General features: G+C 38.6%; 1 protein-coding gene across 3 annotated transcripts; it reads left to right on the forward strand.

Moving 5' to 3' along the window:
* The first annotated feature begins 640 nt into the window (after window positions 1–640).
* On the forward strand, window positions 641–24,907 carry dnaaf9 (dynein axonemal assembly factor 9). 3 transcript variants are annotated; one of them, XM_085442623.1, is made up of 38 exons: window positions 641–827; window positions 1,658–1,737; window positions 1,879–2,004; window positions 2,092–2,216; window positions 2,490–2,586; window positions 2,758–2,864; window positions 2,963–3,040; window positions 4,534–4,635; window positions 5,019–5,074; window positions 5,190–5,325; window positions 5,795–5,876; window positions 6,039–6,075; window positions 6,169–6,253; window positions 6,341–6,417; window positions 6,523–6,567; window positions 7,225–7,270; window positions 7,374–7,485; window positions 7,732–7,802; window positions 7,932–7,979; window positions 8,073–8,163; window positions 8,261–8,361; window positions 8,576–8,719; window positions 8,961–9,040; window positions 9,156–9,257; window positions 10,477–10,594; window positions 10,784–10,872; window positions 10,959–11,084; window positions 11,284–11,409; window positions 14,238–14,275; window positions 15,382–15,517; window positions 15,865–15,951; window positions 16,614–16,720; window positions 17,957–18,031; window positions 18,842–19,029; window positions 19,140–19,205; window positions 19,817–19,910; window positions 20,118–20,267; window positions 22,331–24,907. In XM_085442623.1, exons 1-37 carry the CDS (start codon window positions 772–774, stop codon window positions 20,222–20,224), a joined length of 3,441 nt encoding a protein of 1,146 aa, XP_085298749.1. In that variant the 5' UTR covers window positions 641–771; the 3' UTR covers window positions 20,225–20,267; window positions 22,331–24,907. The 3 variants fall into 3 exon arrangements, with proteins under 3 accessions (XP_085298749.1, XP_085298748.1, XP_085298747.1); XM_085442622.1 differs by having other exon boundaries at window positions 20,118–20,236; XM_085442621.1 differs by having other exon boundaries at window positions 20,118–20,236; window positions 22,335–24,907.
* Window positions 24,908–25,381: the final 474 nt, after the last annotated feature.

The following is a 25,381-nucleotide window of genomic DNA, read 5'->3' on the forward strand; positions in this document are numbered from 1 at the left end:
ATCAGCTTGCCTGATCCGGTTTCCCTTTCCTACTTTAATCATTTACTGCCCTCTGCACCATGGAGCCAGTCTGCAAGACATCCGGTAATTGTTTTTGTTTTTTTTAATCTGGATAACAGCTGAATCAGCCACACTGCAGACCGTCAAGAAACATAAGTTTACTTTGGAGTCATGGCATGCCAAATATACTGTGGTTCAACAGCCTGTGAACACTTCATCTCCGATGAATTACTACTAATAAAAATTCCAAGGAAGAAAATCCCCAAGAAACCATTAAATGAGCAGTAATAACACATAGCTATATTATAACACGCCACGTTAGAATAAAGACACACTACAGTATGCAGCTGTTTTCCCCCGTACGTGATCGCAGAAGGATTGCAGCATCACTAGAAGCTGCGTGAAACTGCCAGCTGCTGTCAAAACGGCCCAAAACAAGACCGTACTAAGACGTGACAACGGGGGCATCGTCTGTTAAAACCCGAAAATTTTATTTCTTATAATGGATTGGTGTGTCCGACACGACGCGAAATACTATAAAACTGTGTCGGGAGTAAATCAAATCATAATCTTATATTGTAAAGTTTGCCCGGAAGTACTTATATGCTGGTTTAGTAACCCCCCCAATTATTGAAATCGTTCGCTCCGTTGCTATGCTATCTTCTGTAGACACTCTCCAGGGTGATGGAGAAGAAAATGTAGTTACACGGCCCGATACGGAAAAATACGCAACGCTTTGTCGGTTTTGTGTGAACGGTGACAACAATTACAATGTCAAGTATAAGGAAAGTTAACGGGAAATTCTCTGGAATCAACCCAGCCGTGAGGTGATGTTTGAATCGAGTTGTGTTTTGTTAGAAAATGCTTCACCGTAGCTGCCATGCTAACGTAGCTAACGTTAGACAGAACCACTCTCCGTTACTAGTCGACGTATCAACGCCATTTATCGTTATTAATTTTGACTGAATAGCGTATAGTAATGCCCACATTATCAACGTTTCAAACCAGCTGAAGTTTATATTTTTTATTAATAAAAACATCTGGTCAAGCTGCATAATAGTTTTGCTATCCCCTGCCGGGGATTTCTCATTCAATGCATCCCAGTGGAGGCAGTTTATGTTGTTACAATTTTAACAGCGTAGTAAACGAAGAATTCTAAAATTATCTAAGCGAATCCTATTAAATAAGTTAATGCTTGATACTATTGAGTGTTTTATTAGGTGAACCTGTGTTACAGCTATATTATTTCTAGAGGTAGGACTCACCAGACACCCCACAACACGACAATACTACTCACGGTAGCATATTGTGGCGATTTTTAACGTTTTGCGATATACTGAATATTGCAATAACGTATATTGTAATTTATCACTTTGTTTTTATCTTATTTTATTTTTTATTTTTGCCACAAAATGAGATTATCAAGCATACTGTCAGGAAAGCCACACAACAGTCAGTCTGATATCAGTCTGCAATTAAATGGGCTCAAATTGCCAATTACATGCAACTTCATTAGCTTCCGTAAATTTGGCATAACAAAAGCTCTATCTTTCCAAAAAGAAGAATTACTTTTCTATCTAAAATGCATCATCAATAACCATGAAAGCCATGACTTTGTACTTATTTATGGGTTGTTGTTTTTTATCATGCTTTTCAGTTGCTGTCGTCTGCGTCAAGTTCAGGCTCTGCTCTGTGGAAGTGGCACTGCCATTCCTGATGGCATCCTGTGCTCTCTCGGTATGTTAAGTCAGAAACTTTGATGTGTCAGTTGTTAAGGCTAAAACAAAGTTTGTTAAGCAGAATAGAAAGTGACTTGAATATTTTCTCTGGACACTCCAAAGCCATAAACTTTATTTATTGTATTTTTCTCTATTTTAGGAATTGATAGCAGATATAATGAGGGGTGCACTGAGCTGGCAAAATACTTGTTCTATGGACTATATGAACAAAACCAGGTGAATCTGGAGCATGGCCTTGAGGAATTTCCTGAAGAAATGCTGGATGGTGAGTGTGGGTCTCCATATGCATGTCATATTTTTGTGCATGCTTTAGTTTTTATCAGCGTTGACACATCACTTGTCCTTGTGTCAGATGTAATCCTGCTGATTAAGGTGGACTGTGTTCACCTGTACTGCAACCCACTGAACTACAGTTACCTGTTGCCCTATGTGTCCCACTGGAGAAACCTACACCTGTACTGCATGACAGAAACAGAGGTAAAAATAAATAGATAAATAAGAAGAAGAAGGAGAAAAAAAACTATACCTCTCACTTTATTACAGTTCCTGTTTAGTCGATTAATTAAGAAGTACTTAGGTTTAACAGGTTGCATGTTTAACTCATTGACTGCACAATGATAGCGCATTTATTGTCATCAATGACATAAAGAGGATTTTCCTTTAAAATGTGTTTCTTTGTAGCAGTGTTTGTAATTCTGTTATTCTATTCTAAAGCTTACATTTACCGTCGTTTTTTCCTTCCACTTGCAGTATGAAGATGAAGAAGCAGCAGAAGAATTTAAAATCTCCAGTTTTGTTGCAATGGTGCAGGACTGTTATCACATTGGAGTACCTTACAGCTCGCAAGGTACATGTTTTTACATTTTAATTTCCCCATCATTTACTACTTGTGTCTTTCAAAGAAATTAAAATGTCTTCTTAAACTGTAATTCATGTTGTTGTGTTAGTTTTATCTACTTCTGAAATGAGACCTCCCAATTAACAAAACCTAGTTAAACTTAGTTTCTGTTAATTTTAGGACAAATCCAGAAGTTCGATATGTTTATGGTGGAAAAATGGCCTCTGCTTCAAGCTTTTGCTCTGGAAGGCATTGGTGGAGGAAGCTTTTTTACCATGAAATACAAGGTAAAGCCTAACAGCAAAAGAAACTACAATATGTAGAAAGTTCTTAGGATCCTATGCTTCTGTTTGTTTGTTTGTTTTATGTATCTCTACTTATGCAGCTAATGGACATGAGTGAGAATCTGTGGCAGGTTTACAACAGACTCGACCCAGTGTCGCTGGATAATCTCCTCACAGAGGTAACAATGAGTTTAATTTTCTGTCAGCTTTACCAAATTTGAAAGTTTCTTGTTACTTTTAGTGGCGAGGCCTACAGTACTTCATCATCTGACATCTGAAGTTTTTTTAAATTGCCAAAAATCCAGTGCCGCTATTAGGAATCTTTTTTTTTGGACTAGCCATTAATATATAAATCATTATTTGGTAACTACAAGTCATAGTAAGCACAGTACTGTGAAATGGTTTAAATCTGTATTTTGCTAGACTTTCTTGTAATTGCTGACGTGGTCTTCAGCAATCATTCAAAGGTTTTTTCTTGACATTGGCTGCTTTTTCACTTTTTCAGTTCAATTAATAACCACCAATTCAATTTCCAATTGTATCTTTAGCCACTTTTTCACTAACAGCCTATCATGGGAACACATAATTTGTGCTGATTTCCATAACTGAATCTACAAAAAATATAAAAAAATAACAGATTGACAAGCAAAAAAAATTTTTTTGATCCAACAAAGTGATTCCTACAGCGCTATTAGCCAAAGACGTATTAACTGGGGACATTGTCACTTACAAAATGCGGATACTGGACAAGTAGAGGACAAAAGAAGAAATGGTAGGTCTAAAAAACTATCTATGGCAAATGAACAGTATTTGAAAGTCATATCAGCAAATACCTGACACAGGACCTGACAGATGAATCCAGTCCTTTAGTTGATCCATCTAGTGTTCACTGAAACCTCATCAGAAATTATCTTGATTGAAGAGTGGCTGTCAAAAACTCATAAAATGTGCAAAACCTAGACTGAAAAACGGTGTCAACAGTTCTTATATGTGATGAGTACAAATGAAATTGTTGGTTAAAATTGTTGTCTATACTGTATGTAGAGCGAGATTGACAACAGTGAGTTTCTACAACTATCTGTAAAAACATCTGGAACCCCTGTCATGGTTTAGCACTGAATGTCAGCCAGTGGTGTTGGGATCTTACCAAAACTGATCATGTTATGAATGCAGAAAAGCACAGGTAGATTTTGATCCGCCATGCATTAACATTTAGAAAGTGTCTAGATGACAGCTTGGTGACAGTTTTATTATTCAGGACGTGAATAATCCTAAGAAAGCATAACTGGGTAGAAAACCACACACTGGAAAATTATCACTCATGTATTGGCCTCCCCAAATTCTGGACCTCAACATTATTGAAGCAGTGGGATCATTTTGACAGAGAAACAGGACAAAAGTCTTTCCTTCAAGAATCCTGAGGACTATTGCTGAAGATTACTTTAGCATATTATAGGAAAGCTTGTTTAAGAGAGTTTATGCTGTTTTGAATAATAAAGCTGGTCATACCAAATATTGACTTTCAAGCTCATTAGAATTCTAGAAACTATGTTTTATTAAATCCCTGCACCTATTTCCCATTTTCCAAGAAAAACAGAGGAATGAGGGACTCCACGGTACTGTATGTAAAGAGATATGTCGTATTACCTGAGTGCTGTTGGTTTTGTTTTAGGACCTGGTCAACTTTGAGAAACAGTGGAATGGCTTCTTCTCGGGCATGGACCTGGAAAGTCATCTTTCTATCTTGGAGCTCTCTGAAGCACAAGCAGGGGAGGTACATTTATGCCTTCATATCCTCACAAAACTAGAATAACTGCTGTGTGATATTTGGAGTAATTTAAATTGTTCTGATTTTTTTCTGGATATACTTTTTCCAAAAAAGAGACATCAACTGCTTTTTTTACACAGTGAAAAGATAAATAATATTAAATATTATTTAATATTGTCATAATAATTAGTCGTCATATTGAATGACTAATCAGACTTTGTTGCCAGTTCTGTTGCAAAGAGTAGCAGCTGAAAAAAGATTGTCTGCACAAATGTTATGCAGTTTATAACAAATGCAAAGAGTATTTGCAGACAGCAGGGGGTTTTATCAGTCTAACAGAAGTAGAGTGTACCTGTATGAGCATAAAGTGTATTCTCAACAATCTGCAGGCATTCCGTTCCTATTACCTTCATGGACTGATCTCAAGAAAAATCACAGATAAAAGGTATTCTTTGTATTCACTCGTGTGTAAATATTGAAATGATGTTTATCTGTGGTCTTGTTGGCATGGAATGAAATAAACACACACCTTTTCTCAGTGAAACATTTCTTTATTTCAGTAAATGCCAGCAGCCCTATGTGTTGTTTGGGAAACACTCTGCCTTAGAAGATCTGGAGAACTATTTATTCAACTTTCCCTCAGAGAGTCATCAGGTCCGCAACACAGGGCCTCAAGGTTCTGCAGCCAGACACATGGTGAGGAACAGCAGCATAGTGAAGGATAATAACTTCTCTGGGGTAGAGCAGAGAGCAAGTACGAAGCAGACATTTAAATCATCAATAAATAATATAACCCTACATCTACACCCATTACTATAAAACATTTGGTAATGACTGGACAAATGCCAAAGTGATTATTAGGTTCAAAGACCTCTGTTAAGACTCCACTATTTCAAATGGAGTGGATTTTTTTCCACTTCTAATGAATGTGCTATAAAACAAATTACTCAATTAAAAGAGAAAAAATTAGCTGCAGCACCATCTACTGGGCAGCATTTTGATAAGTCATCTGGAGCACTTAAGTCTGTTAATATGTCCTCCTGTAAATAAGAGATGTAGGTCAGTTTGCAAATTCTGGGTCTCAATATTGTTACTTGTGTTGTTTGTAAAGTGGGAACGTTCTGCTGTTCATGTCATTCATACAAAACACCTTTTACCCCATTAGATTCTCCAGTGTGTGGCTCCCAAAGGACCTCTAGCCTGCGCTCGGACCTATTTCTTTGGGACTACCCACAACCCATATCTTGGTGAAGTTTATTGTGTGACTTTACTTGTGTCTATTCATCTGTTGCATATTTAGAACATCTTATATTTACTTTGTTGTCCTTAGTACTTCAGAGACTGCAATATATGATATATTAACCCATAGTTAAAGCAGTAATAACATTTTCCCCTTGTATTTTTCACAGGAAATCAGAACACAGAGCAAAAGAAGACAGACGTCTTGTAAGTGTTTAATTTTTAATCTTTCATTTCCCTTTAAGCTGTTGGGTGTCAAACGTTTGAGAATATCTAACGAAAACTTTTCTTTTTCTTCAGAGTTTTGTCACAGATTTATTCAGCTGCCATTCAAGCAGTTCTGTCGGGAATCAAATGCTACTCCTGTACCACCAGCGCTACCAAGGTTAGAGAAAAAGTACACAGATTTTAGCATTGGCTTTACAGCATGTACTCTAGCATATACAGTTGTTCACTGTGTAATCCTTTGTAGGCTAAGGATGTGGCTGAGAACACCTTTCTGATGTCATTGGACTCGATGAATTTAAGCCAGTATCGCAGTTTTCTCAGGTAGCAATTGATTACTTTTTTTTTCAATCATCAACTGTGTCAGACCTTGATCAAAGGTTTAAAGTATATGTTATATCCCTTTGCTCTTGTGTTTGCTCTCTACAGGTCCAAATGTGAATTCACCATTCAAGCAGTGAATAAGCAAGGAATGTGGGTGTTATCTGCACGTTCTCAAATTTGCTTGTGGCTTAATATACAAAGATTTGTAGATATACAGAAATACAAACAAAAGGACAAAAACATGAGGAAAATAATAATCAGTAAATAATTTAACATATTTAGTAACTAATAGTCAGCTCTTTACTTCCTTTTTATGTTCTGTCCTAACATAAATCCTTCTTTTGCCAAATTATGCACATATGTATACATGCACATGTACACACATATAGGTTAAGTTGTGGGTGGGAACACCCAATAAAAGCCCTTCTTCCTCATTGTACCTTGCTTTTGGACTTTGCTTCAGTTCATCACTCAGTCTGTTCCACAGCTTTACTCCAAATACAGAGATGCAAAAAAAACCACAAAAATTATTTGAATTTAACTCCCCCTCAAATTGTGTTCTCCATCTCCTTTAAATAACAGTTTTAGAATATTATCAGGAAGTAGGTCAGTGTTATGGATTATCGTTACAGCCCTTTTTTTGCAATATAGATCACGATGATAGTGAACATTTTGAAGTATTGCCCCGAACCTCTGTTTAAGCATTCAAATATGGGGAAGTCAGTGAACAGTGTTTTCATTGTGTTATCTGAAAACTATATCCCAAATTGATGCTTTCTTAAAACTTTTTTTCTTATTTGTTTTCAGGATAATTCCTCTCACTAATGAAGACAGCCGCTACGTAATAAAAACAGTAAGTTAGAGAAGCACATTATAACTTGTTTGATCAAAGGTTTTTGATAAAATTATTTGTGTACACAATGTTCTACATTTGCAATAATTCTATGTTCCTTAAGGCTTCCCTGATTGTCCATGACATCCCAGACCTGCAGTGGGACAGGGGGGAACTGGGATCTGTAGTCTTCTCTGAATCCTTCTTGGAGTCCAGTATCAACATTCAACAGAGAGGTACAGTGCAGATTAGATTTGAATGGATTGCTGATTCAATCTGCAAAGGAAGTTTGATATACATAATTAACATTACAAATCCACTGCAAACATAAAAAGCTGAAAGTCATCTACAGTCATCACAGTAGTACAAAGATATCTTATTTTCTGTGCCATGGGTTGTGTTTGTTGTACATCTTGTGTTTGTCATTCTTTGGCTTGTTTTTTGTTTCCCCACGTTAAACATGTCTGGTTCTTCTCCTGTAGATGGCACTGTGTCCTCAGACAGCTGCTACACCATCTTGACTGCAACAGTGCCTCGCTACGCCTGCTGGCTGGTATGTGTGGTACTGAATGTAGAAATCAGGACCAATATTTGAAGTAATCTAACAGACCTATGCTGAATCTGTGATATAAACATAGCATTTTCTTTGACTTTTGATTTTTTATTGTCATTTTGTTTTCAGATGGAATCTGATGTCAAGCAGTCTGAACAAGCTCAGCAGCTCACTAAGGTAGGTTCCAAAGCCTCTGCTCATAGCACTACAGGTTGCTTGTCTAAGTCCTTCATGTACAACCTGATGATCTACATTATTTGTTTTAAACAGGATGACGATGGTACTTGTTTGGGAAAAGTTCTGACTGCAGCAGATGCTGCATATGTGTTGTCCAGCAGCCACCTCTCAGCTCCTGAAGAAGGTGAGCATTGTTGAAAAACCTGGGAGGAATTTAGCATTTTCTATTTTGATTTTCCTGCAATCATTCAAAATGTGTTTTATTCAAATTTTGATTTCAGGAAAGATCATTTTCTTTTCTGAGGGACTGTTTATCCATTCTCAATATGGAAGCATCACTATTTCCAAGGATCACATCAACAAAGTCAAGTTTTACAATCCGGTATGCATAAAACTACTCGTTTTATCATATGAGAGCTACATTTTTAGCTCTCATATGGTAGTTCATCTTTACACACCTATATATTTCTGTGCAACATCTGTTTAACAGTTAAAATTCAGAGTTTCAGTACCTTCCATGTAAAAGTATGATAAAACATATTATATTGGATTTCTCATTCCTACTTCTTGTGTTTTGTGTGTCGTTTTATCACCAGGACTACAGCACTGTGGCTTCTCTGTTTGTAGAGTATGAGGACAGCTTGCTCCCCCACCTTCCATTCCCTCTCCACAGCTCTGATAGGTGTCTGGTCTTTGCTCTACTTCCAAGGTCTAAGAGCCAGAGGGCCTTCTACTCTAAGGTGAGAGGGGTAAAATCTCATTAGCAAGTTTGTCCATTAAGTTTGTTTGTTTTTTCTGGTGAATTTATCATTTTAATTAATTATTAAGAATATCCAATTAACACTTCTCTTGTTGGCACAAGAATGTCATTATTTATTTGTCTACTATATACTAAAATGTGTTTTAGCCCCCTTTCTCTTTATATTATTCCCATTAAAGCCACAGTTGTACTTGTATAAACCTGTTATCTTATTTTTGTAGGTTTTGTCTGTGTGGAAAAGCTCTGGACTCGCTCTGCAATTCTTGGACCAAGACAACCTGACGTGGAACCAGAAAAATATGTAAGCAAACAGTGCTTGCTTTGCCAGTTTCAGCTATTGTGAAGTATGATCATTTGAGTAGGTAGACAGATAAGTAGATTTGTTTCAGGGTAGACATTCTGTTTTCCTCTTTCAGGCACACCAAGCTGCAGAAGCTGCACGACAGTCAGGAGCCACCAATGGCCAAACGCAGAGGCAGCCTGAAGACTTCATACTGTCAGCTGCCAGGACAGGAAATGTTAGTACACACGTAGCAACAGAGTGCTCCAGAACTGGATCAAACAAGTAGTAAAACCTGATGCTAGGTGTTGCTTAATCATGAGTATGCACTCCCAAAATAGCTTTTAAGCCTGTGTTGCACTGTTTCAATCAGTGTTGACCGTCTACACTTCTTAGGTCTGTTATGCTGACACAGAGTATATATGATCAAAGAGCCAAAATAAGAAATGCATTCTTTTCCCCCAGTCTGCATAGCTAGAGCCAAAACATGCATAAAGCACTTATTTTGCATTGTTTTGTTTGTTAGCCCGTATAATTAAAACTCCAGCTGCTTCAAAACTAGAACTGCCAGAATCCCAAAGTCCTCAAAACCACCAGGAGGCGTCATTTTGACCTCGTCCTGCCACAACAGCATTGATGGCAAATAATTAACTTCTTGAAGAAGTTAAGTTGTTAATTATCATCTAATTTCTCAAACTTTAAGTATTAAAGAAGGTTTTTATTTGTTTTATAATCTATTTAGATTGTTTCATTACAGGTTGTAAAGTTAAAATTCAAATTAGAGTAAACTAATGAACATAAAAATAAACTAAGGAACTGAAACTGCTGGATTTCACTTATTACTTGGACTCTGCTCAGCTCAGTTACAGTTCCCTTGCTCTTCAGAACAGCCAGCAAACCCACCCGGGCACTCAACTTTTACCTAACTACATTCTACTATATATTAATTTACCGATCACATCGAGCAAGCTTTTGCTCGTGTTATAGCAGCTTTCATATTAAAATGTGTGTAAACAGTCGTGTTGCTAGCCAACTCAGTGTGCTGCAGTAGTGGTTTTGGATTAATTTCTATGGGGTCAAAGTAATGTCCTCTGCAGTTCTAGTGATCATATAGTTTTTTACATTTTGAGCCCACAAATCCCAAAATGTTTTAGTTGTTGAATAGAAATGTAACAGAGTTACATGATTTTTAAAATGCCAAGGGTTCAAAATGACCCCATTCGCAGTTCTAGTGTTAAGCATTTGCACCCAAAATAAGCGTCCTGTGCGTTGTTCCATAATACTCACTGTCCATAGTGTTATTTTGTATTATCAGTGTAATTTCAATTGCTGTTTTCTTTAGACAGTAATGGCATGTAAACACAATACAGTAAATGCAATCATAGGTTTGTCTAGGCATGTCGGTCTGTGTCAACCACATTTCTGTTCACTGATTCCTGTATTCTGGCCTGTACCAGGTTTCTTCAGCATTTTGCTCTTAGTAGCATTGGTCAAGAGCCCATTATGTATGACCACCTGGGGATGCTCTTTCCCTCTGCAGAGCTTAGGAATATACCCCCTTGTCAGGGAGACAAGGTGAGTATGTTGTCTTAGGATGCAGTGAATCCTTCTCTCTCTCTCTCCCTCTCTCTCTCTCTCTCTCTCTTTAAAGATTGTAGACATAGTAAATCATTTTCTGATTGCTTTCTTATCTAGCACCTAGTTTAATTATAATAAAGCTGATTTAATGAATATCTGATGTGGGCTTTTTTAATGTGTGAAAAGGTTGTCATCACCATCATCACTGGACTGCCAGGAAGCCATAAGAAGATACTTTGCAACTTCTCAGTCCAGCTAAACCACAAATGTGAAAGGTACAACATTTCTCAAATAACATAGTAAATACCAGACTTATAACACAACCAAATATACACAAGTTTTTCAATCATTACACTCACAGGTGGGTGGTTTATGAGCCTGCTCCGGAAAGTTTCTCAGCTTCTCATCTCCAAAAGTATTTGTCCAGCTTCTTGGAGAGCCAAAGAGGTACAAGAGGCAAACCCCGTCTGTTGGTGCTCACACCGGGGTAAGAAAAAATTAGCAGTTAAGACTAATTTGTGCTTTAGACCTAAAGCAGACCAGTCATAAGACTTGTACCTTTTTAATATTAAAGATGTATTCATCTAATATAAAAGAGCTTAGAATATGAAACTATTAAAACATGCAGGATGTTGAGTATAGAATAGATCAATATTGTTTACATTTGTGAATGTTCCTACTTACAGATATACAGATGTTCTAGATGTGGTCCAGGCTGTGCTCTTCCATCCTGACCCAGTTGTTCAGGCATGCTTCACAATTGGTGCAGTTACTGCCTGTGTGAACCCTCTCACCTCCTTTATCGAGCACAGGTACGATTTGAGATATTTCTCTCTGCTATTTTTAAGATATAAAACAATTTTGGATTATAGTAACTAGTGGTAAGTAAATCACCATGACTCTGAAAGTGCAGTCAGCTCAGTTTCACAGCAGTTAAAGTCAATTCATTGATCCAGGTTATCAATGAAAAATTGTATATTACTTTTGTTGTATAGTTTGCCATTCACCTCTCTGTGTGCTTAGTTTCCTGAAACACGTGTGTCCACCATAGATTTTTCTAGCACATGAGCAGATGTGCAATAAAGTAATTTGCTACCAACGAAGATTATTTCTGAAATGACACACATTTCAGTTTGTTGTGCAAAGTTTAAGAGTTTCAGTGAGGTCAAACGCACCAGTATTAAGGGTTTCACTTAGGTATATTTTCAAGCAACATATGGACAGGCCAGATAATTACAGACAGGAGATGCTCATAAATTGTTAAAGTGCTGGAGGTTTCCATGAAAAGGTTACATGACACTTTTAGCTATTAAAACTCAAGGCTGGGTCCCTTTTTACAGAGAGGATCAGCTCTACATTTAATCTCACTCTCCTTTTGTTACAGGCTTTAGATGGAGTTTACAGAGCGTCTCACTGTCATAGATTTACTGAGCAGCTCAACACAATATGGCATACTACTCCGGTTGATAGGCTGTTTTTCCAAAGCAGGCCAAGCTTGACCAAGCCCCTGATGCGTTCATACACACAAGGCCAGTCTAAAGGGTGTAGTCTTTGCATGCTTTGAAAACTTGTGCCATCATCTGTCTTCATCAGAACTTTCATTTAAAAAAATCAATAGACGTTATATAACACATCCTTTGTTAGTTAAGCTATAGTAACTAGATTCTGGGTATTAAGCTTGACAAATGTTAACTACACATATAAATTCCATGTACTGGTTAGGAATTAAAGTCATTTTTATGCAAAAAAAAAAACCCATTTTCAGAGGCTGAAAAGTAATTGCACAAATTTTACTGTTTTAAATACCGTAATTGTTTTTCATCATTATATTCAGGAAAGTCTTGATTTGTTTTACAGCATGCTTTGGGTCATTATCCATTCACTAGAGACTTAATTCCAAAGGCCCATGTTATAATATTGTCTCCACCATGTTTGACACATGATGTGGTATGTTTCCGGTCATGAGCTGTTTCTCTCCTGCTCCACAGTTTTGTCTTCCCATCATTCTGATACAGGTTAATGCTGGTTTCACCTGTCCAAAGAATTTTTCTGTTAAGGGCTTCTTGAGTGTAACCAGTGGTTTGCACCTTTTTATGAATCCACTGTAATTACATTCAGGAAGGCATCTCTGGATCATAGACTTTATCAGTAGCATGTCTGCCTCCTCGTGAGTGTTATTGAGTTGTGAGGTGTTGTGAGGGGTCTGAACCATGTGATGAATTATGTAATCATGGACTTTAGTTGTCTTCTGTTTTCTTTCATGTCTTTTGTTGTTGCTGAGCTGGTCAATGCTTTCGTTCTTTATAAGAATACACCAGATTGTAATTTTGCCATTTTTAAAGTGTTTGTTATGTCTCTTATAGCTTTATTTTTTATTTTAAACCTTATGAGTCTGTCCTCTTGCAAATATCTCTTTGGACCTCGTGCTGAGAGTTGCAGTGAACAGTTACCAGCTACAAGTTCAAAACTGAATCAGTTCCAGATATTTTATTTGTTTCATTTGTCATGAATTAATGAGCGATTAGGCCTCTCATGACCATGAAAGTGCCTGTCAGTCAGTTGTGCACCTAAATCTGAGTCTATGAAAATCTGGGACTATATATAAAACTTTGGTAAACCCCTTAAAGTAAATCTTAAAGTCTGTACTTCAGTTAGATGTTGTTTGTGTCCACTGTGGAGATGTGCATGAGCAAAATTCTAAAAATGGTCCATGCTTGTGTCACAAGCTAGGCTTATGAAATATGTCTTGAATTGCATGCATTAATCATGCAGTGATTACCTTTTCAGTTAAACACAGTACCTACTTAGTTCAGGAGTGGAAAATGTGTAATAAGAATTTAGCTAACAATGCAGTTAGCAGTGACTTTTCCAATTGAGGCATCTTCATCAAGCCTCCTGTCCCTGTCTGTTGCCACAGATTGTATGGAGGTCTGTGGACCCCTACTATGGCGCTAATTGGATACGGTTAGCCCAGCTTAGGTCTGACCTGCCTGTCACCCGCTTCAGCATAGCCCTTTAATCCCCCAGATCCACATGTGTGGCCAGCAACCCCCCTCAGCGAAGCTCATCAGTCAGTCATGATCTATTCTTTGTGATGGATGCAGACAGTTCATTACGTCAGGACAGGAAAGATAAATGCCTTTCAAACTGCTGATCCCCAAGCCTGCAGGCTCCCAAAGAAGGGTAGTGGTTGTAAGGAGACTTCAGAAAGTGGTGTATAACACAGATCGATATGAAAACTCCGGATACATTGTTACAATGAATTTTAATTAATTAAATTACAGAAAGATGTTCCATTGGTCCATTGCCAGTCAAAGTCCTGATGTCATACATTATGGCCAAGGCCCACAATGTGGAATTAGTCTGTTTATTGCTGCTCAACGCTGGTATGCATTCATTAGTCAGAAATAGAGCTCTTATTAAGGATGATGTGGTGACACAGGACATGGGCAAAATAAAGAGGGCAGAAAAGTGAATACATTTAAATACACCTCTTGTGTGTTGTTGAGTATGGAACCTATAGTGCAAGCAGTAAGCGTCTCAGTCAAAAATAAAATTTGCATTAGGTAGTTTCTAGAATATGTTTAATATTTAACTATAGTTCTCCTCTCTCATTTCTTCTTGTCATTTTGTTTTTTAGGTTTGCTTTTCCTAAGCTGTTGGAGCAGCTCAGCCAAGGTTAGTCTAGTCTGTTTCACTGCACTTTCATTCACCTGTCCAGCAGCACAGTATGTTTAATGCTGAGGAAGGACCATGTCGATAGATAGTTAGAATTTTCTTTTGTTTGCAGCAAAGCTAGACTCTTCTTTATCGGCCTGTAGCTGCATTATAAATTGTTACAGACCATTTATCAATTAACCAAAGTTTTGTATTGTTTGTACTAGAAAGTGTTGACTTATGAAATATGATGCTCTTTACCTTAGAGTTGCTGACATGTAAGATGCTTTATAATAAATATGGAGGTAAAAACTTTTAGTTCTTAAGAACCATTTATATAAAACGATATGCTCGTTGTGCATCACTTTCTAGCTGACACATCACCACTTAATGGACATAAAAGGCTCTTGTTGCCTAGGTGACAGGTAGTTTTTCCTTCCCAGTGTCACCAAGTGCTTGCTCATAGGGGGTCTTTTGATTATTGGGGTTTTCTCTGTTTTTTGTAGTATCTTTTCTTTACAACCTAAAGCGCCTTCAGATGAATGCTGTTGTGATTTGGCACTATATAAATAAAACAATTTCATTTAATTAAAGTGTTTTGTAAGTACAACTTAGTGATGGAGGTAAAAATAGCAACAATACTAATACAGATTATTTTGTGACATAGTAAGTTTTAAATAATGTTTTTTAGAGATGTTGTTACATACAGTAGGAGCTATAAAAACGTTTCACACCTCATTGGTGCAAACATTACTGTATGTTTGAGATGGTTTACTTTCCATTTCACATTCTCAAGTGAGAATTTTCACATTTTTGGGTTTACTGTCATCATATTTCCCATCTTTGTTACTGGATCCTAATTTGGGGCAGTGCGGAGGAAAAACATGGAACTGTGAAGGGAAAAAATATGTCGTTCCCTTTTATATCAGTCAGCTCATGTGAGGTGATCAAAATGCATATTCTGCTTTCAGGCAGAAAAAAAGCAGTGGTATGGACAATAAATTAAATGTAGTGTGAAATACGGTATTTCAGCAGGGACAAAACTGAGGTGATTCTGTATTTTTTGGGAAAGTGATCCATTTTCTTGTGGAATTTTCATTCTTTTTTTGTGCCTTGTTGTATGTCAGGTATTGTGAGTACAGTGGTGTTCACTGGGCTGACAGCAGAGAAGAAGCACCCTCTCATGCAGCATGTTCAGCAGTTGGTACGCTCTGCCAACCCCACTGCTGCCTTCATACTGGCAGAGAGAGGAGCTGTCACCAGGTAGGCGCTCACAGAATCATGATCAATGCTGCAAACAGTCATTTCACTGCTTTTATCTTTGCCTAAAATATTCACTCTAGGCTACATTTTATTCCACTCTCTGAGTCTATGTTTAAATCTTCTGGGTCAGAGCACGGCTCACTTAACTCCTGAATGTGTAATGAACACTCCCCAATGCATTCTATACTTAATATTTTATCGTTGTGATTGACAGTCTGCTACAGATCAAAGTACTCCTTTGTCACATTTGGTGTTCAAAATGCAAACACTTACAGACCGATTACTGGTACAGTAGAATATTAGATGTTAAATATCTATTTTTTATTATTATTTTTCTCCCTAATTAGGGATGAAGATATGAATCTGATATTGTCTGAGAGCAGCTTCAATGAGCCACAGATGCTGAGAGCCCGTTACGTCCTCTACCCTGGATGGTAAGGCACCCATATGTCCTCCTGTGTCAACACACAACCTCTTGGCTGCTGAATGACAGATTGATTCCTGCTTCGGCTTTCCTCAGTCCTGCCTCCCTGCAGTTTAATTGCTGCTCAGCTACAGTGGTGTGTGTATCGGCAGCTGATTGGCATGAAGCCCCTCAGGGCATCTCGTGTTCTATCACCAGTTGCCTCCTGGCAGCACAGTAACAAGCTGTTGGCCATGCAGTTGCCATATACACAGAGGGGTCTCTTTTCCTTTGGACTATGTCCAGCCAGTCTTCATGCCTCAATGCTCAGCCTAATATGAACTGCTGCTAAATCCTCCTCTCAGATCATACACAGTATCTGGCCAGAGTGTGGCCCGTTTTAATTTGCTCATCTTCAGCCTTTAATTTGTACAGTTTGTGTATATTGGGGTGTGTTTGGGATTCTTCTTAGATGCCCTCATATCAAGGAGCGAGAAATGTTTGTTTTGTTTATACCTGCTGTTAAAAGAATCTGCATTTAGAAATTTGTCTTGCATTTTAGCAGCAAATCACATACACTGGCCTCTTCACTGTGAGCAGCTGGTTGAGTAAACAGCTTTCCAGCCAAAGACAAAATGTAGCACAAACATTTGGCTTGGTCTAGATTTAACTTTCACGTGTTCTTTGTTCCAGGTGCAAAGGGCGCTTCTGCTCTGGTTCTGGGACTCTGGTCCTCACCCAGCAGCGCGTGGCTTTTAACCGGCCCCTAGAGAGGCCTCTATTTGTCACCCACTGTAAAGGTGAGATGGAAAGAAGCCCCCTGCCTCGTGACAGACTCTCTAGATATGAGATGGAAGGATTTGGTTGTGATTACATGAGCTGCCTTCCCTCCGAATATGGAGGTGTTGAAGTAATTATCAGCCGTTGCTTTGAAGTAGGGCTGGGCGATATATAGAGTTTTTTTAAAATATCGATATATTTTCATACGAGATATAAGATGTGACAATATCGTTTATATCGATATAGTCTATGTTACGTTGTGGAGCCGCAGGTTTGCCTCTCTTTCGTCCACTTTTGTCTCTACGAAACGTTACTCGGCCTCGCCTCTCCTTCACTGAACACAACTCCGCCTCCCCCATAGCTTCACCTGCAGGCAATGACAAGATGAAAGCGGAAAATCTCCGTTAGCGAGTTACCGCGGATCGCCCCGTGCGTGGGGCTGGACGGCGTCAACGTGTTAGCGAGCTAACCGCGCTAACGACATGCAGCCCGAAGGGGCTGCACGGCCTAAAATCCTTTCATTTTCTCAAAACTCGACAGTGCGCCTTATGTATGAATTCTGGTTGTGCTTACTGACCGCGAACCGATTTTATGTGGTGCACAGCGCTCAGCAATCTGTCAAAAAATGTTTTAATATGACTTTGCTAAGCTAAGGAGCTGCACCGCTTGATGGAGCCGCCTCGCGGAGTGATACGTACTGTGCTTCAACGTAATATTACCGTACTGTGTGTGTGTATAAGGACCACAAATGGCACCTGTTCAGAGACGTGGTGCAGCTGTGAAATCTGTCTCTTTGTTATTATGCTCAGCTTCTATTAGTTTACATTTTGACTGCACAATTGTGAGCTTTTTGTTATGCACAAAAACAACATTGTTTTCTTTTATTTATGGACCATGATTATTTAATAAATGCTGATAATTTATTTATGAGTAATTTCTTCATGTACATCTACGCTGTATGTAAAGAAAATGCCCGTGTGACATCTGGGACACAGTGTGACTAAGAACTCTCTTTTTGTTCTTAACTTATGGCTTTTTAAAAAAAAATATTGAGATATATATCTTATATCGCCATGCAGCTAAAAAATATCGAGATATGAATTTTGGGTCATATCGCCCAGCCCTACTTTGAAGTCATCTGTACTCCCAAAGGATGGCTTTAGAGTCTTGTCACAAACTTACTTTCTAGGAAATTTTCACTTTACATAATTTGCTCGACAATACTAAATGATCAAACTCGCATTGTTTTTCTGCAGCAATCAAGTCATCGCTACGGCCAAGCCCCTTCCAAGGAAATATGTACAATGTTTGGGGAAAAGTCAGATTTTCTGGTAGGATTCACATATTTTTCCCTTTGATTTTACTCTTTATAAAATATATTTGCAATATACTTCTGCTAACTTTTAAAAATTTCAGATCCTACTTTGAAGAACTTGCTTATGAAAAACATGACAAAAAACAAATGTGACTTCTTTCCTTGGGAAATATTTTAATCTACATTTGCATTTCCCAGTTTGGGGAATCATTAGACAAAAGGTTTCTCTCAAGGCAGGAAAGAAGCTCCTGACGGTAGGAATTTTGCTTGGTTGTTGCTCTGGTGTCTGGTGCTTAGAACTCAGCCCATATTCCACTAGTTTGGTTTGCTTCACATAATTTTCTCACTCTTTTTGTTATTTTTTATTTTAAGACGTGTGTAGAGTTGTTGCATGAGGAGAAAGTGCAGGTGCCTGTGAGGAGATGTTCAGCGAGTGTGAATATATTTGTATAGTTGGGAAGATAGAGTATGAAACCAGTGTGGTGTCTGAGACTCCGACTTTCCCTTAATGTATATTTTAGTAGCTGCCTATTGGGTAGTGTATCATTTACATCCATGTAGTTATTTTGTTTGAGTTTTTCGATTTAGCTGATATACATCCAACACATATTGTTGAAGTGGGACGTATTTATCTTGCTTTTATCTGGTTTTGTACACACGGGTTCTGTGAGCCGTTTTGGGAACAGAAGCCCTGTATGGATGTTAAAACATTAACACTCCACCAACAGCATGCTGGTAACATATGAAGCTGCTGTAGCAGGTGTTAGACAAGGTGTGAACTTTACTGAGACTCAAATCTGAGCTGCTTCATCTGTGAAACCTCCAGACTCAGACCAGCTGATGGAAGTGAGCTACAATGCACTGAGTGGGAACCTGAGAATTGTCCCTGAAGACAACAGTGACCCTCTGAGTCAGGGTCCCAAAGAGACCAACACCTCCTGTTTCCTATTCTTTGATGGTGTTGGTCTCACTGAGGATGGACTGAAGGACTGGTTAAGACTGTGCGCCAAGCAGGTAGACACTGAACACTGACACTCATGTATAGCCATGTTATCACACAACATCAGTCAGGTTTTAAAAAAATAACGTGTTGTTTCTTTCTTTGTTTTTTTTTACGTTTACAGAAGCAGGCAAAGAAAACTAAGAAGACCAAAAGTACCCTTTCACCACAAGAAATCAAGAGCATCCACGTGAGTCTCCACTTTCTAACATGCTCAGAACTATAGGGACTATAGGTATAATTGATGATAATTGTCATGCAATACATAATATTTCATAAAAGGCTCTAAACAAGCAGAAATACTCAAAGGCAGGAGTACTTTGACACATATGCTGCAGACTGTAGAAACTAAAGATGAAAGCACGCCCTCTTTTTTTTTTTTGATCTACATACATGCCAGTGTGTTCACGTTTAGATATTTTTTACAGAATTTCATGTTTACCAGTTTTTTGTTTCCAGAACAAAATCATTGCTCATCTTTGGAGTTTGATTTGTTTGAAGTTTCTAAATAAAATCAAAACATTTTACAAATTAGGATGCACTAACCACATCTATGAAATCAAAGGATTATACACACATCTGATAAACAATGAATGCACAAAAATCTCCCAAGGTTACCATTAACATTTGCTGATAGAGACAGTTTTCTAACTGATGTTAAATATGGGTGCCATTGTTCTTTTTTGTGGTCTGTTCTTTATTTATCAGGTTTTGCTAATTCTTAAATATTGGGCTAGATGAGGGACTTGTGGCTTTTATCAATAATCTTGACTGAACCTGAGATCGTATGTTTCTGTTTAGATGACCAGACATTTGGAACCTCTTCCACCAGGCTACTTCTACAATGGTTATCAATATGTTGACATCTTTGGAGATAAAACAAACTTCCATCCCAGTATCCTTTTCACAAGGGTTACTGTAAAACTGTATGTCCCTGTCATTAAGGCTTGAGAACAAAAGTCTGAAATAGTCATGAGTCAGTTTGATTTGACTGACTGAGATTTTGACACAGAAGAACAGTGAAAAATACTGAGATGCATCTTTATATACTGCTGTGTGGAGTGCATGTGTTGCAGTTTTCCTTACATTGCTGCTACCCTAGACATGGAGGAATTCATTAAAGAGTATATCGCTGAGGCCAACAAGGAGATAGAGCAATTCAACTGTCAGCTGGAGTCGCAGGGACAGCCCGACCTCTTTGAGCCGTGATAGAATCTTCGTGTATGTTCACTCCATCTGTCGTATTTACCTTGTAAGGGAACCACTGTGGGGGGTGAGGGAGGGCAAAGGGGATATGTGCTGAACACTCCACTAGAGCAGTCAGTGTGTGGTCACACATCATGTATCTTCACAAGCCGCTTCTGCTGGAAGTCCTTTCTTATTTACTTTATCATTTTATTTCTTATTTGGAGCCTTCAATCATCAATGAAAAGGTGGTTATGTAATTGTATGGCTGTTTGCCATGCTGTAGACTACGCTAGCATTAGCACTTTGGTGAGTTGGGTTTCATTGTTATGGTAGCTAATTTAGATTAAGACATGTTTGTCAAGAGATGCAATTTGCTCACAGCTGTAGACAAATCAGAACAAGCACCACACAAATCTCCACCTTTAAACCAGTATGATTATACCACTGAGTCTGCAAGCTATGCGACTTTCACAATTGAAGGGAAGGGCCACACACTCCTTGTGCGTTTCTGTTTATCGCAGTTGGCAAATTAATGCCTCTATTTCTGGGCAGGCGTGGATAGCCGTGTGATTCTGGTGGGCTCCCTGGTGGGGTTTCTCAAGAATCGCTCCTCCTCTGTTGTCACCCAATCCATGGTCCACCTGTTAGCTTGTCTGTAAGCCACACAGCAGCAGAGGAAGACTTGATCATTGAGCTGTAAACATTGGACAGCCTGTTGGCAACAGACAACTGATGAATGATGCCATTAATCGCATAGCTATAGACCGTCCCAGTGCTTTATTTTAAGACATGTCAAGGGAATCTTATGAAAGTGCAATTAACCAGATTTCAATTCCAGCAGCAAAGTGTTGTAAAACAGCTGAGGCTGTCATGAAACATATTGAATTACTGGGGTTACCGAGGTCCTCCACAAACTTCATCATAGCCCTGTGTTCTGTTTGTTGTAATGTTAGTTAGTTTACACCAGCACATGATAAACAAAAAGTTTAGACAGCCAGAAGTGGATCATTCATTATGCCACTATTTGCTGAAAATTCACACATCCCCCTGATTCTTTTGAGTGGCAGCATTTGGGGAGGACAGGGAAAATGAAATAAAGTGGGGGAAAATACTGCTTTATTAAATATTGGCTAGATTAGGGTTAACATGAGTAAAGTGATTAGTAAAAGGTATAAGGCTTTGTATCAGTGGTGTGATGTTGCAGAGAACAGTCTTGTTTAAATGAGTTATTCCACTGTTTGCTCTGCGATTGTGTGTCACACTAATGTTTTATGCACGTCTTCCTTTTATCAGGGTTCCTACACAGGTTTGGAAATTCTGTGACCTGTAAGAAAATGTGTTTAATAGGCAGTCATTTCTCTGGGAAAAGCTGCGACAGCTGCATATTTAAAGAGCCACTAATCTATAATATTTATACTGAACAAGTATTTCAGTATAACTGCGTCAAAAAGATATGAAATTTTGAGGTGCAGAATGTGTAGGAACCCTGCTTCAGTATCTGGAGATTCGGTGGCTTTCATTCATTATGGGGTTAGCAGTGTAGTATATTAGTGCAATCCAATACACTAATATGCTTTTAAGAAATACTGCTGCAGCTATAATTGCATGATATATTGCAGTGGCTGCTGTACCAAAAAAATGTCTGTAATCAGTGAGAACTTTGAGATTTACGGATAAGTGAGGAAAAATGTTTCTGTTCAGTCTACGTTTCAAGTCTACAATCAAAATTTTCCTCAAATGGAGGGCACGCTTGCTAGTGAGGGGAACATTTGCTGTTATAATCTCCTTTAAAAACATATTTTTAGATCAGTGGAGACCTCAGTGTGTTATGGGTACCCTTCATAATTCATATTTTGGATAACTGTCTGACGGTGCTTTTTTCCTTTTCAGACAAAAACAGTGTGATTACATCATTAGCAAGTTTTGGGGTTTTTTCCCCAGGTGACCTCTCTGTCTGTGCAGATTTAAGTGATCCAGCACTGCTAGCCCCATCCATCCACTTTGACCTGAACAAGCCATATAGTCTTAGGTGTGCTAGGTGTGGAGCGATCATGCGTAGTTTTAAAATAGCACATAACCTAGCGGTGAAGTACATCTTCTAACATGTGTTGCTCTGACATGTTCCAGATAGCCAGAAAAAAGGGGGGCTCACAAGGAAGGGAGGAGCTCACCCCAAGTTAGTCATTCCATTAGCTCCTCTCCTGATGTTCTTCTCTTTTATTCTATGAAGAAGTGCAATTGTTCTTTGTCTTTTTATATATTCTACTTACAGTACCCTCAAAAAGCTCTTTAAGGACATAACTGAGGAAACAAATGAGCTGCTAAATTCTCAGTCTCTGATTTTCACTCACTTTCAAGTGCTCACAAAACAAGTCAAGGGTTTGGTGCAACATTAAATGCCGCTTGGAGGGGAGGCAGGGGGGTATTACCTCTGCTTACAAATGACGGACAACAAAATGCACACAGATTACAGTGCTTCTTTTAATGGAGTGGGATAATATATAACTTAAATCCTCTGGTGACAAAATGATAACTATCGTTTAAGCTGGATGTTCTTTTTAGCGTTTCAGAGATGCACTCTAAGCCGTCTGTTTGCAACAACAGTTGCCGTCATTCTGTAGTTATGTAATACTGCAGAGAGTTGCCTTGACTGACAGTGAAATAGTTGTTGGGAATATGTATGGGAGACCATTTTGAAAGCTGCTTTATGTCTAAGAGCAGAGATGTTGTAACCTTAATTGGCTAAGAGATCATAAAGTGGTCCTTAAAGAAGTGAGGGTTATGTAAGATGTTTGTGACTTTTAAATGAAAGCACTACTAACAGTGTACGCTATAATTACTGCTACAAATGTGTCTACACTATTTTGCATGTTTGAGATGTCACGTGAATATACCACGACATATATTCTGACACAATTGCCTTTCACCAAACTGGTACAGCAAAGAGAAAATAATCGCATTTATTTTACATATCTGCTGAGAATTTGAATGACCTCTAAGCAACAAATAGTATTTTTGTAAGACCGTGAATTGAGCATTCAAGGTGCAAAACAAAACATTTCCTTTCGCACAAGCTTCAAAAAGCAAAAGCAGATGCAAATTTTTTGTAGAAAAAACAAACTAACTTGAGAATCTGATAAGTTGTGAGACATCAGGTTTCTCAGATCCAGCAGTGCCTTGGCTACAGCTAAGAAAAGCAGAGATTAAAGCTGCATTCAGAACTCCATCCCTCTCCCTTTCACCAGGGGAGGAGGTGTTGTCAGGCGAGGATCTGTCCTTCAGCAGTGTTGGTGAAAGGAATCCATGGAGTCGTTCTTTAAAGCAATGTGTTTTTACTAAGCCAGAGGGTAAAGTAGTCAAGGTCACACACAGGGAGGCCGCTGGCTGGCTCAGGATAATTCAGGTATTCTCACTAACAAACCAAAAATATGGTGTAAAAGGGGCAGGGCACCACAGCAACTCTGATTTATGTTCACACTTACATTTGTTTTGTGTCTTTCGTTCAAGTTCATTTGGTCTTTTAAATGAAACGTACATTTTTGTCTCAGTTCTTTTAAGATCTAGAAAATTTCATTCATGTGTTTTTAGGATACGTGCCTAGCACAAGCTGGGATACAAAAATGTAAAGCTTTGCATCAGAGTATGCCCCACCCCTATGAAATAAGCAAAAAGGAGGATTTAGTTTGTGACTAAAGTTGGGTGGTCCCTTCTTTCTTGCACATGGGACCCCCAGAGAGCCCTCCACAAGCCTCTCAGTGTGACTGCTACGTAGCTCTCTGGCAGACTGAGCACTCTGGTGTCTTCATCCTGTATGTGGAGACTAGCTATTTTGTAGCTGAAGTTATAGGACAAAAAAACAAAGTTTGGTGTTAATTGGTTATTTGGGAAGGACGGAAATGTGACGTTCTCATACTGCAGTGTGATAATGCAGTGTTAAAGGTTTTTCTGTTCTTTTCTAGTTTGGCTCCAGTGTTCAAAAAAGGGGCCACCCTCTAAAAGTGGAAGTGGATCTTTTTATGGTGTTTTTGCGCTTATTAGAAAAAATGCAGCTCGCAAATGGATTTTTGACTGACCAAATATTTCTCAGGCCTCGGGGACCGTTGATACTAATTGTTTGAGGCGTTCTGTTCCGAGAAGGTTAAATTTGAGCACATGCTCTTCACTCCTCAGTCCTTACAGACGGCGAGGAGTTCTTTCAGGTGTAGTTATTATTATTTCTGTGCCCGAGGTTACATATTTGCCCTTACAAACTCAAGTTTTAAAGAAAAAGATGGAGGTGAAGTTGTGGTTAATGTCTTGGGTCTGTAGCTACATAGCAACAGGCTGCACGGCCGCATACAAAACGAGGATGTTGTAATTTATGTTAAGGAACAGTTGCGATTCAAGTTGGCAAACATTTGATTTCATGATGGCAGAATTAGATCTCAGCAAAGGGCTCAATCTTTTTCTTCCCTATACAGGCCGTCCAAAGCGAAAGGGGGAAAAAATAACTTTGTATTGTGATGGGAAGCAAAAAACAACTTTAAAAGTGCCAAACTGACTTCCACGTCTTGTTTTAAGAGTGTTCACGGAAAGTGAGCAAAAACAAATTGCATTTGCACAAAACTACTGTAACTTCTGTTTTTCTTCCTGTGACTGATGCTTTTATTAACTAATTGTTGTATTTATTGCACCACGTAATACATTAAATATTTATAAGTTTAATGAGTTTGTTGTCTTTATCATTTCATTCAACATGTAGGAATTTAACCTTCTAGGACCTGGCGTCCACCTATGTGGACATCACATTTTGGGTTGTTTAGACCACAATACTAAATTTTTCTCTACAAGGGCCTGATATCCTCTTCTCCGAAACTACATCAGGTAAAAAGATAGTTCTTTGTTTTTACATTCATCAGGTCCCAAATAGCAAAAAAATAAAAATGCATGCCATGAAAGAGTTCAGGTCTTAGGAGGTTGAAGGTCTGAGTTACGTCGCACACTTATGTGTGATGGACTTGAGAAATGACGGCTGGAATAGCACAGAGAGAACAAGAGGAATCCTGCCCCACAGATCCCTTTATTTCCTCATGCTGTGTGAAGATAGTCTGTGTGTCCTTGTATTGTTGCCAGGCAGATACATTCGTTCACATGGCTAACCTCTGACATCAGTGTTTCCTCGCCTCTCTTCTGCCACCA

This window comes from Copadichromis virginalis, linkage group LG19, assembly GCF_057382275.1.
Source record: "Copadichromis virginalis isolate Kocher_CV1m ecotype Utaka linkage group LG19, C_Virginalis_male_GT1.1, whole genome shotgun sequence".
Lineage (NCBI taxonomy): Eukaryota > Metazoa > Chordata > Actinopteri > Cichliformes > Cichlidae > Copadichromis > Copadichromis virginalis.

Coding starts and splice junctions, on each gene's coding strand:
- dnaaf9 (XM_085442623.1), top strand. CDS start 772: ATGTCAAGTATAAGGAAAGTTAACGGGAAATTCTCTGGAATCAACCCA. Junction 6,076..6,168: donor CAAAAGAAGACAGACGTCTT/GTAAGTGTTTAA, acceptor CTTTTTCTTCAG/AGTTTTGTCACAGATTTATT. Junction 7,980..8,072: donor AAGCTCAGCAGCTCACTAAG/GTAGGTTCCAAA, acceptor TGTTTTAAACAG/GATGACGATGGTACTTGTTT.